Genomic DNA, 21,432 nt, shown 5'->3' with positions numbered 1-21,432 from the left:
GGCTTTGTTTGGCCTCAAGAAAAGTAATTAATCACAGGATAGGCCAGTGCACAATTGACTGTGGAAAGTATTGAACATCATGGGATTTAATTTTAGTGCCATTCATGCACCAATCAAATAACTGCAGAGTAATGCTTTGCTATTTAGGACAGCAGTAGAATTTTATATGCTTATAGTAACCATCAAAACTCTAAACTAAAAATAATTACTATATGTATTGAAGGGACTTTGGGGTATTTTACTATTAATTTTACTCATTTTTTTTCTAAAAAGGAGATTAGGTGTAAGTTACTCCCAGCTAAAATTTAATTTTGAGAACTGTTCTAATTAGACTGTGACAATATTCCTGCAGATCAAATGAGTGCATCCTAATTATAGCAGCAAGCCCAGTGACTGTTCAGAATGTGCCCAGAAGAAAGCTGTGGCATAGATGACTGAATGAAAGAGAAAAACTGACTATTAAAAGTCCTTTGATATTCATATAGCATTTGATGGTTTACAAAGTACATGCATTTTTATTATTAATTTTATTTTTTGAGCAAAAAGATAATTTACTGGATAATTTACAGCATAATGGGGGTTCACAGAGTTACTGGAGGTTGAGAAGCAGGATAGGAATAAAGACAGGAGGCTGCAGGCTCGGGGGCTGAAAGCAAATAACTGTCAGTGTTATGCTGCTGTTTATCCTTTAAATACACCATGTGTCTCTACATGAGATTTCTGAGAATCAGAAATGCTAATAAGGAGTCTAGAAAACAACCAAATTAGAGACAGCATAAACCCAACAGTGATTCCATTTATATGTTTTCATGTCAGCAGTGCTATTACCTTCAAGTCTTTATAGGATACTTTCTTAGGAAATAAGACAAAACTAATGTGCTGAACAGAGAGTATGTATATGGGTTTTCTTGCGGGGAAATTCTAAGGAGGTTGATGAGGACTCATGTACACAACACAGCAAAAAACTGTTCCAATCAGATGGTAACGGGGAGAATGAAGATGGGGGTCCGTGGTGGCGTGTTGTGGGCTCTAGGGATGCAAAGATCAAAATAACAAAAAAGACCCTGGCTCCATCCCACGAGAAAGACTTGAAGAAACATCTTCGTACACACACAGCCTTCCTCACTTGCTCCCTCAGTGGTACAGCTGCCTTCAAATGCCTGTGCCTGCTCTTCCCGGCAGCTTCCAGACCTCAGGCCTGTGGTTGCTCCCACTACCCCGACCCCTGAGCAGGAGCCACACTCACTCTGAAGACATTTCTTCCCCTCACCATCCATCACAATGTCCTGTCCATTCTACCTACCACGTGCATCCTGTCCACACAACCTGCTTCAAACCACTCCTCAAACATACCCTCTTCTCTGGGGCCATCTGCTCCTTGCTTAGTTCAGGCCACCACCAGCTCTTCCCTAACCAGTCTTCATGTCTCTAGTGTGAGTTATTTAAATCTGGGCCTCTTTTTCTTTATTTTTAAAACAGAGATGATAGTAATACCCATCTTACAGATTTCTTCAGAGGATTAAATGAGTTGATAGACATAAAGCATTTAGAATAAGTGCCTGATGCACAGTAAATGCTCAGCTAATGGTAGTTTTTATTATTGTTGTTATTGATTGAGAATGCTGAAGAGGGGACAAGGGATAAAAACAAAGCTCGAGTTCAAACACCACCCCAGGCCCCTAAAACCAATTACACTGTATTGCAGTCATTTGTTCACCTGTCTGTATCTCCTATCAGACTGTGAATTCATTCGGTGTCTAGAAAATAGTAGGTATGTAATAAATGCTTATTAAATTTAAAAAATTTATTTCTAATTATATATTATGTACTCATTTAATAGTCTTTTATGCCATTTTAATCAAATAGTGACTAGACAGTATGATTATAAAAAAACGTGGAACACAGATTTTGTCATGGGCTTTATGCCCTTCCCTCAAATCTAAAAATTGCATAGGCAGAAGCACACCCTGGCTGTAACGGAAAAAGATGCTCAAATATTTAACATTCCGAAATGTCATATTTGAATCACTTTACCAACACATACACGAAGCTATGTTAGACAGTCAAGACATCTGTTTCCTTGGCCAGAAAATATATGCGTTCATGGAGACTGAAGCCGGAGGTGGCAAACGTTCAATGACAGCTTCCAGAACCTACAAAGGGCCACAGCCCAGGGCTGCCATGCTGGGCTCCACTGTCAGGGGGATTCCCAAGGGAAGAGGGACCAGAGGCTGACTCATCTCTACCTCTCTCACACCCACTCTAGATCACAAGACCCCTGATTTTTCCTGATGCACCTGGTTCAAGACTTCCTCATTCAATTGTGTTCAACAGCACTTTGATGGACTTCGCTAGTCCTCAGCTAGTCACAGTCCCTCTCGGAGATGTTACTTATAAAGGGGCTACAACACATGGTATGTAATCTTTAATTCCTAATGGAGACAAGATGAAAACTTTAAGATTTCAGAAAAGGAGGACCTTGCATATGAATTTAGGGTAGGGAAGTGACAGAGGTGGTCAGGATAAGGCTTCCTGAGGGATGTCACCCTTGTTGATTATGATAAACCTTAGAAGATGGACAGGGTAGACTGAGAGGCAAGCAGGAGATTACAGAAAGAAAGAATGGTCATTAGCAAAGCTGAGACGTGCAAAGGGCCTGAGGTGGAACACAGTGTGTTTGAGGGACAGTGTGGCTGCAGCATCAGATGAAAAATGGGGTAATCAAGGGGAGGATGAGTCATGATGAGATGGCAAACAGGCCACTCCAGGAGTCTGGCAGACACACACAGTGAAGAGCTGAGCAGAGAATCAAAGATGTGGTCATCTGCACAGTGGTTTGAAAAGGGACAGCTAGCAGAGGGAAAAAGTTAGATGGCTATGGGAATGTTCTAAGCAAGAGGAAGAAGGCATGAAATTCAGAAAATAGAAAGATGGAATGGATAAAACCAAAAAGTTATTCTGACCCATCATCAAAAGGTGAGTGAGCCGGTAACCAGCTGAGCCTAAAGATGAAATGACCTTTCTTCACATTAACACCCAGGCAGAGCATGGCCAGGGATGGCACGTTCATCCAAGGAGTGAAACAGCTAACATTTCCTGAAAGTCTACCGTCAGATACTGTGCTTAGTCTTTAAATCTCATTTAAATCATATTAAAATTTAAATGAGATTTAAATGTCATTTAAATCTCTGTATCAACCCATCTTGAGAGCCATCCTTGATATCAGCAATCTACAGATGAAATAAAATAGGTTTACAGAAGTAAGATGACTTGGCTGTGCTCACAGAATAGATAATGAAGAGAATGAATAACCAGAAACGCATTAATTAAAATAGCACCAACTATTTGTCGGGCATTGTGGGAGACAATGATGAACAGAGAGATACAGTCCCTACTGCTGGATTCAAACTCAGATCTGACTCGTAAGCTCATCTCTTTCTTCGTCCTACCACTTTTATAAAGCAAGTCCCTGGTCTGACTCAGTTACAAAATTTGACTAAGGCCATGCTATGCCCATACTGCTGAAATTAAGCCTTTTTTTTAAAAGCATTATTAATTGGCCAAAGAATGTTTTTATACTTTCTTTTAAAATGTTGATGACCACATTAAGTCATAGTACTTTGTATTCAACTGTCATTCATCATTCATATTTTAAGCAAGAAAAGCTGGTATTAAATCTCAGACCAATATAAACAAACAGTTTACTTTAAAGCTTGTGCCTTTTCCCTCTTAAGGCGCCCCTTTCCTGAATCAGAACAATTACTTTAGCTTTAAAATAATCTGCCAGATGTCAGAGTACAGAGTACTTTACATCAAAGTTCTTAATTAACTTGAACAGATCATACCACACTAGAAGGGGAAAAAAATCCATTAATAATTTGTATATTTTTTATGTTTAGGATATTAAAAATTGAAATATACATGGAATTCTACGACAATTAGAAAACATTTCTTCATTCACTTAACAAGTATTTACTAAGCACTTACAAAATGTGTGGCAACATTATAAGTGTTATGAAAAACAGAAATTACTGAGACAGAATATTGTTTGCAGGTGTTTTAGTGTGCTATAGCATGAGACACAAGGAAAACAAACATAATTAGAGTTAGGGTATATGGCTGTTGGGAGACAATTCTCCATGGGTCTCTTGCATTTCTGCATATACTACAAGTGAGACAGCAACTGTCCTTTGTTCTGAACTCTCTTTGCAAGGATCTTTCTATAGGAAACAGCCTTGGAAGACAGAGTGGTATCTCCCTCTGGAGCAAAAGGCGGGTTTTCTGACAATCCTGGAAGATATAGTGTCTCTTCGCAGCACAAAGGATAGGCAGACTTTCTATTCAGTATAATAATGTCTCCCTCCAGAGCAAAAGGCAGACATGTTGACTACTCATTATAAAAGATTCTGGTTCCCTAAGCTCTTAATGATCTTCTCCTATTACATAACCCACACTGTGTGCAGTAATACAACCTGGCCCTTTTTGTGTCATCTTGTGAAAACTGCGGCTCAGGAGAGAGGTACAAGTGTGCTGAGACTCAGACACTGCTGCTGCTGAGTAATAAACTGTCCTTCGTTTCTGACTTAGAAGTCTCAGGTCTTCTACCAGCATCTATGAAACTGTACTAGGCTAAGTAGTTAGCTTGCAAGTAGGGTAAAATCCCAGATCCTTGATAGTTCTTGACAGTGGTAGGTTGCAAAAATGGCAGCAAATTCTCCCCCTTCCTGCATCTCATGCTTTTGTATACCCTCTTACACTAACTCTGGGCCTGGCTATGTGACTTGCTTGGCCAATGGGCCATTAGTAAACACAACACAAACAGAAGCATGTAAAACACCTGTGTATTGAGGCATGCCATGCCCTCTTGCTGTTCTTAGAGTTTAGTTGCCATGTGAAAAGCATAGGCTAGCCTGTTTGTGAGAAATACATAGCCTAGTTTCCCTTATTACCCCAGCCAACAGCCTAACCAATTACCAGATCTGTAAGCAAGGCCAACTTAGATCATCCAGCTACCCCACTAATCCTCCTTTTAACTATGAATGCAAAAACAAATCCAGCACAGATCATCTGAGCTGGCAGACCAGAAAAACTTTTCAGCTCTCTGAGTTTTGGGGTGGTATGTTATACAGCAAAAGGTAACAAAAGATACTGGTTACAAGGCAAAAATTACATCCAGTATAATACTTATATTACAAGCTCCACAGGGCTCAGTCTATGTCTGGTTAAATACTGTAACTCCAGCACTTTAGCACAGTGCTTAGAAAAGAATTAACTGCCAATTGTTCCAACTTTGTTTTAGTTTCTCCATCTGAACAATCAGTGCATAAGTCATTTAATTTTCATCTTACAAACAGGTTGCAAAATTGAAGGAATTGTGTATGAACCCAGCAGGGTTTAAGTGGAAAAAGCACAACTTGGTACTCAGGAAGACAGATGTGTGAAAATCAGCTCATTTGCTTAATATTTGGCAGTCCCTGGGCAGGTTATTTAAATGTATAACACTTTAGTTTCCTCATCTGCAAGATGCAAATAATGGTTTTCTTCAGAAGCTTCATAATTCAAGGGGTCTTTAAAAAGTTCATGGAAAGATTTGTATTATATTTTAATTCAAAATTTCCATGAACTTTTTGAAATATCCTCAAACAGGTATTACAAAGGAGGCATTCTCTGTGCATAACCTACCAGGGTACGAGGGTTATTAAAATGAAAAAGATGAAAAACTGGGAGTAGCAGCAAACTCTGTTAAACGCCACCAAGTGAAATGGTCTCTTGCACATGTGTGCATTCTCTCTCTCTCTCTCTCTCTCTCTCTCTCTCTCTCTCATACACATATACACGAAATCAAGCCATTTCCCCAAATTAAATTCAAAGCCCAATGGCAGAGGCCTAAGTGGAAAAACACTAAGCACCAAGACGGCTATATTATGGTCTACAAGAAGACAAAACTAAGATTATACAATGGGTATGCAATTCAAAGTATTTTGTTTTTCCAAAAGCCCCTCTGAATAACATAACCTTTCTACAAGATTAATACCTTGTAGAAAGGTTATGTTATCCTGAGGGTGTGTAAAACATATCATTATATTAAGGGAACTAAAAGGTCACATTACAGACATTCTGCTACATTTCTGCAGTTTATAATTTAATCCCTACTTTTTAGTTCTAGAAACAGACATTTTGAATAATTACTTCTTTATCCTTTACATTACTTGGTTTCATCACATTTAGAACACTTTCTAAAGAAGGCTTGCGTTTATGATTTGGCATCTTTGAAAATTTTCTGTGTCTGATAATTGGCAATAGAGTGCAACTGATATTGTCTCTTAAATATCAAAAACAAAATTATTATTGGAAATATCCAAACCAACCAACAAATTGCCTGTGGGCTTAAGTTGGTTTCTGTATCATTTGGAGACTTGGGTGAGGAAAATTTTTTAAAAATTCACAGTTAAACTTATATTCCCATTTATATAGAGATTCATGTTTTTATATTTCAAAAGTATTACCTAGTCACTAGTAAACTGAAATAACATTGACAATAAAATTAAATAAGAATTCAAATAACTATATTCACTAATTAATATTTCAAAAAAACTCTGGTTTATAATTGTCCAGGTTTTCTTTTTATACCCATATAATAGGTTGAATAGCATGCTGGTCAAGAGCTATTTATGGATTTCAATTCCAGATCTGCCATCTAGAAACCGTGTGGCTTATTTAACCTCTCAGTTACAGAAAATTACTTAAACTTTGAGCCTCTATTTCTTTATATGCAAAATGGTGATTTAATAGTATGTGTATGTGTTTGTACAATGGGTTGTTGTGAGAATTAAATGAGATCTGCATATAAAGTCCATTATCCAACTACCTGAATCACAGGAAGTGCTAAATAAATGGCTTTTAATTAGCGACAACCATATTGTACACTTTCGTCTTCAAAAACAGTCATATCACCACATATCATTAGCTGATGGAAATCATACTCCAAAGTTCTACTAAGCAAGACAATGTATCTTCTTCAGCCACATGTGTCAATCATAAAGGTCCATTAGGCCAATAGCATCTCTGACCCCGGAGCAAATAATTAGAAAGCATTAAGAACATGTACAGAACTAAAAAATCAGAAACACTACACATATATAGGGAGTTTTAGTACTTTAACAAATTGTTTTACAGATTATTCTTCTGATCCTGGATCCAGAAACACACCTTCCCAGCATATACCCCTGTATGGAGTACTGCAATGCCACATTTTCTTATGGTGGTGAAGTGCCAAATGTCCCTTGGCTCAGATGCAAATGGGAAGTTTGCTCTCCACTGGAGGGACATCCAGATGTCCAGCCCAGGGAAGACCCCAACAGAGTCCCAGTTCTCATTCTGCCCAAGAAAGAACACAGGCCCCCAACACTCAGAATTCTGGGGATTGTCATCCAATTGGCTCGTGGTTGAGTGTCAGTTCAAGAAACATCGGCATCCTCTATTTATTGATATCTTAAAAGAAACAAACAAACAAACAAACTACCTCAACTTACCCGGAAATAGTCGCTGCATGCTGCTAGGACTGCCTTGTGAGCATGGAATTTCTGTTCCTCAGCAATCAGGGTGACATCGCAGAGGATCCCGTCACTTCTCTGCTGGTTCAGGGCTGCCAGGACGCTATCATTGTGAGATTCGGAGTGGCAGAGCCTCTGGCCTGTCAGCATTTCTTGAATACTACAAAGGAGAGTAACCAAGTCAACGTCCCTCCTTTCCCCAGTCCTCCTGCCTCGGAGCTCTCTCGCTCCTTCAATCCGCGGAGGGAACGCGGATTCCAGGGCACTGCACGCTCTCCCACCTTCTCCCTTTCCACCATTCTCTTGCTCTCCTTTTCTCCGATTCTCTTTCCTCCTTGTCCCCACAGGGGCTCCCCCTCTCTCCTACTCGCGCTTCTCTGAATTTGTGTTTGTAAGAGTCCATCTGCATCTGCGTATTGGCCCCTGTCTGTGGACCTGCAAGCCTCTGATTCTGCACCTCTCTCCCCTCCGTGCGTGTACATCTCTCAGTCCAGAACTTTCTCTGGATGTGTGTATGTGTGTGTGAGTCTTCTAACTCTGTGACCCCCCCTCCCCAACTCTCCGATTCCTTCTTCAGCTTTGTACCTTACCATGTCTCCCCACAGGACACAATACTCCATTAATACATATGAGAAAACTGAGCAAATGTTGGTTAGAGAAAAAAAGAGCTGCAGGCGACCATTTTGTGTAAAAGGCAATTAAACCATGGCAGCTTATTATTAAGCTTGGAAAATTATGCACCATAATAACATGGAAAGAAATGCCACTGTAAATTTAAAAAAAAAAAATTAAGCTAAAAGTAAAATCTATATTATCAGCCTTCAATGTCTATGTGTGATTGTTGTACTAAATTTATGAATGATTACACAATTTTATTTTTCTTTCTATTTTGTGAGATTGCTAAACTTATCCATTGTGAAACTTACCCATTTACACTCTACCCCATCCTAAAACATTTACCCTTATGTCTTTTCAACACTCCTAGGTGAAACTCCAGATCCTCCTAAAATAATGTAGAATGCCATAAACACAAAATGCAAACTGAATTGATAGCTATGGAAAATTCCAGTTTAGGTCAGTGAAAATTTTCACAGTGCTCTAAGATCTCAGAACTGGTATTGGACTAAGATAGTGACACATATCAGTAATAAGTCACTCCCAGAACAAGAACGAGGGAGATCAAGTCCTGTTTCTAGCCAGCAGATTCCTCTCAAAGATCAGTAAAGGTACAGTAGGAGTGACTGAGCATGGTCTCTCCCGTACTGATAATTCCTGCATCCAATCCCTCCCTCGAGTGTGAAAGAGCTGCTTAGGAGAGCCAGAGGGTCTCTACCAGCCTAGTCTTCATAGTTGGTTTATTCGACAGGGCTCTGCCCAGCCTGTGGTGCCAGTTGTCCAGTAAATTACAGTTAAGCACAAATCACCACCTTAAAATTAACCAAATGCTATCAATGAAATGCCAGAGTGCAGTAAGTAAGCTTTATTGGACATACGGAAAGGAAAAAAACTTGACAGAAGGTGATGATATAGGAAGTTCTTGTGGGATGGTGAGAGGATTATTTTCAGTAGAAATGCAGCAGTGAGTTTTGAAATGGTTACTGTCACTGAATATTCATTTAGTGGCTCCAGCTATAGGCAGAATTTTGAAATCAGTAATTGGAAACTGCATTCAGAGGCATAAACAATTTTTTATAAATTTCTATGCAAAGCTTAGAATGGAGATTAATTAGCATCACTCAACTAAAGAAATGAGGAAATTGAATAGTAACACAGATATTACATTTCTTCTTTTTTCAGATATTATGTTTCTATATATCAGTTAAGTAAAATGTTAGAATAGAATTTGAAAAATATTTCTTAAATGAATGAACATTTTTATATATTAAACAAACTTATAGTGCTTACTATGTTCCATAAACTATTCTTAGTGATTTACAATTATTAATTCACTCAATCTTCATAACAACCCTATAAGGCAGGTACTATTATTATCCCTATTTTACAGATAAGAAAACTGAAGGTCTAAGATCAAGCATTTTGAGAACATATCACCAAGAACACAATAATGTCACTGTTCCTCCTGCTTAAAAACAAAACAAAACAAAAAAACGATACTCTATAAAGAAGATCTCAAAAATCCATGCTTGAGGGGTAAAAAAAAAAAAAAAACACAAATCTTCTCACTAATTTTATACTCATATTTATATTACATATAATTAATCTCAAAGTCAGCCTTTTAAAATAACATACATGAACATAATAACATGAGATAGCTATAGGAAATGCTTGAAATCATGTTTCAAACACATCTTCATACTATGACTAAAAGCATTGGGATAGAAAATAGATTTTAATTATTATAACCTTAGAAAATGTATTTGAAACTTTTTTAACTTCTTTTCTCCCATTTTATATCACTTTAAATGTTAAATAAATGTATTTTGAAATCTAGTTTGTAGTGGAACAGAATATATTAAAATAACTGCCTTAAAATGTTTCCTTACTCATTTTCCAAATATAGTGCCACAATTCATGTCCTTATTATTAAGACTGAATCAGTATTTGCATTTCAGATATCTATTGAGAGTGAATAAATCTTGCTAGGTAAAGAGCAGCTGTAAACTGAAATTTGGCAAAGAATAAAGGGCTTAGCTTTGAAACAATAGTGATGCTGCACAATTTCACAGGATCAGTCAGCTGGGCTTGCAATATTCAAGCTTAAAGAAAACAACATGCTAAATATTTAAGACAACACTTGGCACAAGATCCCAAATATTTTGGAACCAATATGTTAGGAATCCTTGAAAGCAGAAACAAATACGCCAACATTTGGCAAGAAATAAAGGCCTATTAATCAACAAATCATTACTGTACTCTGAAAGTAACTTCCCACTCAACTCCCAGATATAAATCTGCTGAAGACCTCAACACTCTAAATGTTAAGGCACACGTGGCCACAGTACACAGCAGGAAGGCAACAGGCCCATTTTACCAAGTAAATAATCATAAACCAGGGAGGGGATGAATCAAAGGCTATAATGCTCTATATCTAAATTAAGATGGGGAGCAGCCACATGCTTGCAAACAGCTTCCTCGGCATCTATGACATATATCGAATTAGCAAACTAAACCTCCCAACTTACAGCAATGTCCCTCCATTATTTGAGAAAAAAAAAAGAAAAAGAAAGATAAAGCATATCCTAAAACTTTCTAAAGTACTGGAAAAAGACATAAAGCAGGAGCTATATTTCTCAAGGGAATACATACTTGAGAGTCTTTCTAAAAATTGACATGGAAGCAGTCCTGCCACCTCAAAATTCACAGATGAGTGCAGAGGGTGTCCTGGTTTCCCCAGTGCAACCCCAATAACCTTTTCCTGAAGGATCCCCTAAACTGCCCTGCCCAACACAGTAGCCACTAGCCACGTGTGGCTATTGAATGCATGAAGTGTGGCTAGTACAAATTGAGACGTGCTGTGAGTGTAAAATGCACACTAGATGTCAAAGACAACATTAAAAAATGCAAAATATCTTATGAATCTTTTGACATTAGTTAAGTGATTCCATTATAGTATTTTAGGTATATTCAGTTAAATAAAATATATCGTTAAAATTAATTTTACCTGCTTCTTTTTACCTTTTTTAAAAATATAGTTATTTTGAATTTTAAATTATATATAAGCTTCCCATTACAGTTCTATTGGGCAGTCTACAAGTTCCCAGAAGGATATGTCCTTCTATTTCTTTCCACCTGAACTCTATAAGGACTTCAGGTGAACCGAGTCAGGCTACCAATGAGGACTGCTGTTCCTACTGAGGCCCTGAAGTGACAGTGGGAAGCCCCAGGATCCCTGGGCAGCAGATTGCTTTTTAGAAGTGCCAGGGAGTAACCATTTGATAAGCAGTACTTCAGAATCCAGCAGCCGAGGACAGAAATAAATGAGGTCTCAGGGAACAGGACTATCCATGACATCCAAACTTTAACTTTCATTCTGGAATGGATCACAAAAACTAATAAATCAAACGCAGAGCATGATGTTCATAACATTATATGTCCCACTCACAGTGCATCACTGCTTTAGTACAAATCACTACTTTGAGTTTGTAGAGTTAACATTTTTAATCACAGAAATCCCACAAGGTCTCATTTTCTTAGAACAAATTTTGACTGAGTCCAGTCAGTTTTTTAGATGTAAATTTTTAAAAAGCTATGTTTTTTTAAAAAGTCAAGTCTATTTCTACATCAGTGTTTACCTACTACTTAGGTATGTGAAAACAACAGACAAGTAGTTTTCAAGTAAGGCTACAAATAAACTGTTACATACTTACATATCAAAAACAGTCAAGTAATATAAAGATCCTCACTTCTTTAATAGATGACGCAGAAAGAAAAAGACTAGACAAAAAAATCTGATAGCAATAGAATTATGCATAATTATCTCAATTTAGTCTGTTGATGAACTGTCAAGTAAGTGACCTAATGACTTCAATTACACAGTGCAAATATTTTTATACAACCTAAATACATTAATACTAAAAGAATTCTATTTATTTAAGTGGACAGGCTGTTAGAAAAAGATCCTATAATGGAACTTACTTTGATTTTTTTATAGAACACTTTATAACTTATAAATGCTTTAAAATGAATGCTAACAATTAATAGCAATGGTAATACTAACAAGCAGAGATACAATATCCTTAAAGAATAATTAAGAAATAATAAAGACTGTGCATAAAGGACCTTAATTATAAATCAATAGTTTTTTTCACCCTTCCCTCATTTGTTCACAACGTAAATATTTACTCAGCCCGGGTCAGGTACTGTGCTAGGAACGGGGGAGAAAATGGGGAACAAACCATAGGTGGTAGCAGCCCTCATGAAACATTCAGTTTAGCGGGGCAGTTACACATTAACCAAATAATCTAGCCTCCCTGAAGAAGTAATACTCGAGCTGCAGGCAAAAGGATGAGAACAAATTACCCTGGTAAAAAGAGGAAAGAGGGTTTTCCAAGCAGGAGAACAGCAAAGGCTATGACCCTCTGGCAGGAGGGAGCACGGCCCTTGCACAGTACCTATAGAACATTAATGACTGGAACCCTGAGGACAAGGGACAGCATGGTGCAGGTGAGGCCTGAGCAACTGAGGCTGGAACCCACTCCTGCAGGACTTCTGGGCCAGGTTATCTTAAGGGCAATAGGAAGTCACAGAAAAGGTCACTCAGGCTGCAGCACCAACAGCAGTCAGGGAGACTGGGAGCCAGACTAGAGCAGACCTAGACTGTGAATGTAGTTCAGGTGAGTGATGGATTTAGGACTTGGACTGGAGCACAGGGATAGAGTTTCAGAGAGGTGAGTGGGTTTGAAGCTATTTAAAGGGGAAATCTACAGGCCTTGGTGATGGATTAGATATGGAGGTGGGTGGGAAGGAGGTCACCAGGAGGATGCCTACATTTCTGGCTTATACAACATGATATTTCCAGAAGCGGGCACCAGTGGAAGAGGATCAGAATTCCAAAAGAGGAAGATGATGAATTTGGTTTGGGATATGTTAAGTTTGTGTTGTCTTTAAGACACCCAATTGCAAAAGTATGTAGTTTGATTCATGGATCTGGAGCTAAGAAAGAAATTTTGGCTAGAGGTGTAAATCTGTGACTCATCTGCATACAGGGGGTAACAGAAGCACAACTGTGTCCCAAGAACACAGTTGAGAGACAGCCAACAGTCAAAACTTGCTGAGAAGAATGCGGTTCAAAGCACAGAAGCAGGGCTGTGCTTAACTGTGGGGAACAAACTGCCCCTTGAGTAGCAGGGAATAAGTGGACCAGAAATACATAATAAACTGAGCAGTTTTTGGCTTGTTGGATCTCTACTAGAAAATATAGGCATGGAAATATGGATAGTCGAGTTCATCTAAATTGGGGTGTTCTCAGGCAAATACATCAAAAATACAGAAAACAAGAGAAATTAAGGATTCAGCAAGAGTGACAATATAAACTGGTTAAGAAGGGAAGTGAGGGAAAGAAAGGGTTGATAGGTTGGTAGAAAGTAGCAAGGCCAGTAGATGGGACATTGTAATGGGGTCAAAGTACAGCCAGAGTGAGGGTAGGTAAATTGACAAGCTAGAAGGAGAGGAGGCCATGGTTAGAATAAAGTATTGATTTATTCTATAGAATAAAGATGTAGTGATTTCAGAAATTGAGCAGTTACTGGGGATGACAGGGTCCAAAGTGGACCACTGGAGTGGGTGGCTGAGTGCAGGGAGAAGAAGGTCTTTGAAGAAAAGCAGGTTGAGGGTCCAAGGGCCTCAAAGCTGGACAGATCCTCCATGCTGCCACTGAGGGCCATGGGAGGTTGTAAAGGGTTTTTGTGGGAGGAAGACTGCAAGCCAGGTGCCAAAGTGCTCAGTGAATGACAGGAAATGACCCTGGCCACAGTTAGAAAGAGGAGAGAGACGAAGAGCCACATTCAGAAGAGCATGTCTTTGCTGGCTTTCTCGAACAACCAGTTTGAGAAGTAATGACCTAGAAGCAAAACTATGTCCCAGGGTGACAACTATCTTTCTACCCCTGCCTGAAACACGAGATGTGAGGAAATAATAAAGCCACTCCTTGAGAGGACTTCAGGAGAAGTGGCCCTCAGGGGAGGACAGTCTCAGCGAAGGCAAAGGTGGGCAGAGCTTTTCAGGATGAGGGAGATGATGCAGGAGAGCACATGGTCATGCCATGACTGTTTCACGTGGCACAGAGGAAGCATCCGGGAGGTGGAGAAGGAAAGACTCTAGATCAAAGCAAAGAAGGAGAGACCATTATAGAGATGAGAGCACTGTGGAGGACAGGTGACAGTGGGATGGGAGCTGATTAATTAAAAACAAGGATGGCAGACTTAAAGTAAAAAATCATTTTGAGAATGCATACTGATCCCAGTAGCCAGAAATAACTCCCTTAGCTGGGGTGTGGCAGACCTGTGTCTCTATGTGCTGCATCACTGGCTGGATGCTAGATCTAGAGCAGGGTTTCTAAGCCTCAGTACTGTTGACATTCTGGGCTAGATGGTTTTTTGCTGTGGGAGGCTGTCCTATCTATTGTAAAATGTTTATAGGATTCCTGGACTTTACCCAGTAGATGCCAATTGTACCCCTACTCCCAATAACAGCCAGAATGTTGCTAGACATTGCACAATGTACTCTGGTGGCAGAATCACCCTCCACTGAGAATCTCTGATCAAGAGCAACAGACTCACATGAGAGTGCAGAGACATTACACCTGCTATAGTAATGCCACCATCTCTGAACACGTTTTTGGAACTAGTCATCTCTAATAGCTTCGGAGTCATCGAAGAAAGCTAGTCTCATTATTTGATAGACATGCCCAATGCTTAACATAAAAAAATGTATTCCCCAGGCTTATCACCTCTCTTATTCTTTGCTCTGAAGGTCATCTGACTGTTTCCTCAGAGGATGATGGAGATTCGTCTCCAGTGAGAATACTCAAATGAATGCCATGCTCTTTCTAATTGGCTGCCTCTCCGTTTTTGGAATGTGCCAAACTCCCTCCTGCCTCAGGGCATTTTCCTGGGTCACCCCATCCTTCAGATCTCAGGTTATAGAGCACTTCTGCAGGAAGGCATTTCCTTACTGTATATCCTCTACTTTTCCTTCAGAGCACTTTTCATAATCATATTTGCATTGTTACTGTCTGTTTCCTCTATAGAACACACATTTTAGGAGGACAAAAACCTTATCTGTTTTATGCGTAGCTGGATTCTCTGCACCAAGCAGAATGCTTGCCCAATAAATATATGCTAAATAAATTAATTATTAAAAGAAAATGGTATGAGCATTTTGACAATAAGCATTGCACTCCCCAAAGTGATTGCTTTACAGGGGACAATATGCATATATATATGTATAGTTTTCTGATTCTTTTTTAAAAATCATATACATTTATAGTAGTACACCTTTTGGTCAAGGGAGGTTAGCATCCTAAATAAGAAAAAGATAAAAAGTAGTATCATTCAAAGAATCAGGAAACATATCTAGGTCTGACCAATAACTAGGTCACAGTAGTTAGTCCTTGTGCCACCGTACTAAATTCAGAAAAGCTCTGGCTGGTTTGTATATTCCTTCAAATATGCGTTGAGCCCTTGTTCAGTGCTCATTCTTGGAATGTGCAGTGTGACTATTTCAGGGCTCACTACACAAAGCAAGGACGTATCCTACAAGGTGTACCTGAGGCAGCGTTCAGATGGCATTCTCCAAGTAGTTTCCTCAGGGTCTCAGTCTTAGAAGTTTGCAGAGGAATCAGCAAGCATTCCAGCTGAATAAAAAGACAAGAAAAAAGAGTATACTGAGCTAAGTGCAGAAAAGCACATTCTGGGTCTTCATGATGCTAAGAGCTTTAGAATCCCAAGGAGATATACATATGTGTGTATAGATGTGTGTGTGTGTATATAAATATACACATATTATATACACCTAGAATCCCTTGGAAAGTTTTATTGTTGATATATAACCTTATGAAACAGTGCTCTTTTAACAAGGAATGGTCTTGAAAGTTTTTAAGTTTTTAAGTTTTTTTCACATTATTGGAGCTTCAGAGACAGGGAAGTAAGATATGTTTGAGAATCAATAATAGCTAATAAAAGGTTTAAGTAAAAATGAAAACAACAGATGGACCAAGGGAAAAATTAAGATTTTATAAAGCTACAATGGTCTAAACTATAAATATTAGTTGACTTGTCCTTTACAGAGATTTTACTTTCCTTCCAAACATGATTAGTTAAATTAAGTCAAAATCAAGTATCTCTTGGCTAACTGTCTACAGAAATATGATTTTCTATTCCAGGAGCCAATTTCTGAAAACTAGATGGGAAAAAATAACATATGGAGAGGATGAGAATTAGTAGAAAGTGAAAAATGGATTCTTATGGAAGCTTCAGGATTAGCATAATTGAAATATCTAATAGGATGCAATTGTCAGGCTTGAAATTGCTCCTTGGCTATACAGTATATTTACCCACTTAGTCCCCACCCCCAACCCCGCCTGTGTTTTTAATCATTGATGTTAACTCTAAACAGAAAAATAAATTATTTAAAGAGTCTGGGACCTTGTCCATGAGTATCCTTTACAACGCTCATTAGGGGATCTGGCTCCCATTTTCTAATACACTCAAGTGGCAAAATTAATTACAATCTGGATAAGCTAAACAGGCTTCCTTCTGTCTCAATTTTATTTTGATACAGAGTAAAAATGCCTATGAAAGACATATGTTAAGCTATGATTTGCAATCTGACTAAAATATAGTAGTTGTTATATTGTATACAAACCCTCAATTGGTACGATTGTATAATACTTCATGTAGTGTATCATAATTTGTTAAGTATTCCATTGTTATCAGATATTAAGTTGTTTAGAATATTTTTCATACAATATATTTTTATTTCTTGTTTTGTTTTTTTAATTACCAAACATATGATGTCTATACTTTCATTTATTCCTAATTTAAGTTTTGACAAACCTAAAAGTAAGTGGCATTTTTAATTGCTCTGTTATGACCAGGCAGCACTAGCAGTCAGAATAATTCAAGGTGCATTGTTTAATTGGCTAAGAGACTTGCTTAGCAACCTATCATTGCTATGGTTTCCTTTCAGAATCTGAGTTATTAACTCTAGGCTCTTATAGCCTAACACAAACACTAACAGACGTGGACACTTGCACTTTAAAATTGCAAAGAATTTTTACTATTATAGGGAGGTGAAAAACCTTAATGTTTTAGAAAGTCAAATATTTTCAAAACATTCCTAACAATCAGGCAAATGGAGAACAAGATCCTAAAAATTAAAATAATCCAAAATTAAAGGACACAGCTAATTTGATATTTTTCAGACATTTCAAACATGATCACTAAAAATCATAAGATAAATTAAATCCCCTTCAACAGACACTTACTGTGTGGAGACCACCTCACTTCTCTGAAATTATTTAATTATAATCTTCTATCTGTACATTCTACAAAGTTTAGTGAAGGATGCCATTTTAAAAGTGGGTTAACAACTATATGCTGCCTACAAGAGACCCACCTCACCCATAAAGATTCACACAGACTAAGAGTGAAAGGATGGAAAAAGATTTACCATGCAAACAGAAAAGAAAAACGAGCTGGAGTGGCTATTCTTATATCTGACAAAATAGACTTTAAACTAAAAACCATAAAAAGAGACAATGAGGGACACTACTTAATGATAAAAGGACTGATCCATCAAGAAGACATAACAATCATAAATATGTACGCACCCAATGTTGGAGCAGCCAGATTTATAAAACAAACTCTATTAGACCTAAAGAAGGAAATAGACACTAATACCATAATAGCAGGGGACCTGAACACTCCACTGTCAATATTAGACAGATCATCTAGGCAAAGAATCAGTAGAGAAACACAAGATCTAAACAAGACTCTAGACCAATTGGAATTGGCAGATATCTACAGAACATTCCACCCAACAACCTCAGAATATTCATTCTTCTCATCAGCACATGGATCATTCTCCAGGATAGATCACATATTAGGTCACAAATCAAGTCTCAATAAATTCAAAAAAATTGGAATTATCCCATGTATCTTCTCAGACCACAATGGATTAAAACTAGAAATTAATAACAAACAAAACTCTGGAAACTATACAAACACATGGAAATTAAACAGCATTCTACTTAATGACATATGGGTCCAAGAAGAAATCAAGCAGGAAATCAAAAAGTTTATTGAAACTAATGAAAACAATGATACATCATACCAAAACCTGTGGGATACTGCAAAAGCAGTATTGAGGGGAAAATTTATTGCATTAAATGCTCACTTCAGAAGAATGGAAAGATGGCAAGTGAACAACCTAACACTTCACCTTAAAGAACTAGAAAAACAAGAACAATCCAATCCTAAAGTTAGCAGACGGAAAGAAATCATTAAGATCAGAGCAGAACTGAATGAAATTGAAAACCAAAAAACAATTCAAAAGATCAACGAATCAAAAAGTTGGTTTTTTGAAAAGATAAATAAAATTGACAAACCATTAGCATGGCTAACAAAAAAAAGAAGAGAGAAGACTCAAATAACAAAAATTAGAAATGAAAAAGGCGATATTACAACTGATTCATCTGAAATACAAGGAATCATTCGAGACTACTATAAACAACTATACGCCAACAAATTTGAAAATCTGGAGGAAATGGATAAATTTCTGGACACACACAAGCTCCCAAAACTGAACCGTGAAGACGTAGAAAATTTGAACAGACCAATAACAATAAAGGAGATTGAAGCTGTTATCAGAAGGCTCCCAACAAAGAAAAGCCCAGGACCAGATGGATTCACAGCAGAATTTTACCAAACATTCAAAGAGGAATTGACACCGATTCTTTACAAACTATTCCAAAAGATTGAAACGGACGCAAATCTCCCAAACTCATTCTATGAAGCAAACATCATCCTGATACCAAAACCAGGTAAAGATATAACCAAAAAAGAAAACTACAGGCCGATATCCTTGATGAATATAGATGCAAAAATCCTCACTAAAATACTAGCAAACAGAATACAGCAACACATACGAAAAATTATTCATCACGATCAAGTGGGATTCATCCCAGGGATGCAAGGTTGGTTCAACATACGCAAATCAATAAATGTGATACACCATATTAATAAACTCAAACACAAGGACCATATGATCATCTCTATAGATGCTGAAAAAGCATTTGATAAAGTTCAGCACTCATTCATGACAAAGACCCTCTATAAGTTAGGAATAGAGGGAAAGTATCTCAACATAATTAAAGCCATATATGCCAAACCCACTGCCAATATCATCCTGAATGGGGAAAAGCTGAAAGCTTTTCCTTTAAGAACAGGCACTAGACAAGGATGCCCACTCTCACCACTCCTATTCAACATAGTGTTGGAAGTACTAGCCAGAGCAATCAGAGAAGAGAAGGAAATAAAGGGCATCCAGATTGGAAAAGATGAAGTCAAACTGTCCCTGTTTGCAGATGACATGATCCTATATATCGAACAGCCTAAAACCTCTACAAAAAAACTGTTGGAATTGATAAATGATTTCAGCACAGTAGCAGGATACAAAATCAACACACAAAAATCAGTAGCATTTCTTTTCTCCAATAGTGAACATGCAGAAGGAGAAATCAAGAAAGCCTGCCCATTTACAATAGCCACCAAAAAAATAAAATACTTAGGAATTGAGTTAACCAAGGAGGTGAAAAATCTCTATAATGAGAACTACAAACCACTGCTGAGAGAAATTAGAGAGGATACAAGAAGATGGAAAGATATCCCATGCTCTTGGATTGGAAGAATCAACATAGTGAAAATGTCCATACTACCCAAAGTGATATACAAATTCAATGCAATCCCCATCAAAATTCCAAAGACATTTTTCTCAGAAATGGAAAAAACTATTCAGACATTTATATGGAACAATAAAAGACCACGAATAGCCAAAGCAATGCTCAGCAAAAAAAATAAAGCTGGAGGCATAACACTACCTGACGTTAAGCTATACTACAAAGCTATAATAACCAAAACAGTATGGTACTGGCATAAAAACAGACACACTGACCAATGGAATAGAATAGAGAATCCAGAAATCAACCCTCACACTTACTGCCATCTGATCTTTGACAAAGGCACCAAGCCTATTCACTGGGGAAGGGACTGCCTCTTCAGCAAGTGGTGCTGGGATAACTGGATATCGTTATGCAGGAGAATGAAACTAGATCCATACCTCTCACCATATACTAAAATCAACTCAAAATGGATTAAGGATTTAAATATACACCCTGAGACAATAAAACTTCTTAAAGAAAACATAGGGGAAACACTTCAGGAAATAGGACTGGGCACAGACTTCATGAATACGACCCCAAAAGCACGGGCAACCAAAGGAAAAATAAACAAATGGGATTATATCAAACTAAAAAGCTTCTGCACAGCAAAAGAAACAATTAAAAGAGTTAAAAGACAACCAACAGAGTGGGAGAAAATATTTGCAAAATATACATCTGACAAAGGATTAATATCCAGAATATATAAGGAACTCAAACAACTTTACAAGAAGAAAACAAGCAACCCAATTAAAAAATGGGCAAAAGAGCTAAGTAGGCATTTCTCTAAGGAAGATATCCAAATGGCCAACAGACATATGAAAAAATGCTCAACATCACTCAGCATCCGGGAAATGCAAATCAAAACCACATTGAGATACCATCTAACCCCAGTTAGGATGGCTAAAATCCAAAAGACTATGAACGATAAATGCTGGCGAGGCTGCGGAGAAAAAGGAACTCTCATACATTGTTGGTGGGACTGCAAAATGGTGCAGCCTCTATGGAAAATGGTATGGAGGTTCCTTAAACAATTGCAAATAGATCTACCATACGACCCAGCCATCCCATCGTTGGGAATATACCCAGAGAAATGGAAATCATCAAGTCGAAGGTATACCTGTTCCCCAATGTTCATCGCAGCACTCTTTACAATAGCCAAGAGTTGGAACCAGCCCAAATGCCCATCATCAGATGAGTGGATACGGAAAATGTGGTACATCTACACCATGGAATACTACTCAGCTATAAAAACGAATGAAATACTGCCATTTGCAACAACATGGATGGACCTCGAGAGAATTATATTAAGTGAAACAAGTCAGGCACAGAAAGAGAAATACCACATGTTCTCACTTATTGGAGGGAGCTAAAAATTAATATATAAATTCACACACACACATACACACATACACACACAAACGGGGGGGGGGTAAGAAGATATAACAACCACAATTATTTGAAGTTGATACAACAAACAAA

General features: G+C 37.9%; 1 protein-coding gene across 7 annotated transcripts in view; it reads right to left on the bottom strand.

Moving 5' to 3' along the window:
- Positions 1–15,802, bottom strand: part of KLHL32 (kelch like family member 32) — a 154,314-nt gene extending 138,512 nt beyond the window's left edge. For all 7 annotated transcript variants that reach the window (XM_063097563.1, XM_063097568.1, XM_063097567.1 and 4 more), the window contains exons 1-2: positions 15,780–15,802; positions 7,533–7,713 (exon numbers count right to left, since the gene is read on the bottom strand). In XM_063097563.1, coding sequence (XP_062953633.1) covers positions 7,533–7,713; positions 15,780–15,802 — 204 coding nt within the window. The remainder of the gene's footprint in view (positions 1–7,532; positions 7,714–15,779) is intronic.
- Between the last annotated feature and the right edge of the window lie 5,630 nt (positions 15,803–21,432).

The sequence above is a fragment of the Cynocephalus volans genome, chromosome 5 (genome assembly GCF_027409185.1).
Source record: "Cynocephalus volans isolate mCynVol1 chromosome 5, mCynVol1.pri, whole genome shotgun sequence".
Classification (NCBI taxonomy): domain Eukaryota; kingdom Metazoa; phylum Chordata; class Mammalia; order Dermoptera; family Cynocephalidae; genus Cynocephalus; species Cynocephalus volans.
Note: the sequence above shows the minus strand (reverse complement) of the source record. Positions and strands in the feature narration are given on the sequence as shown.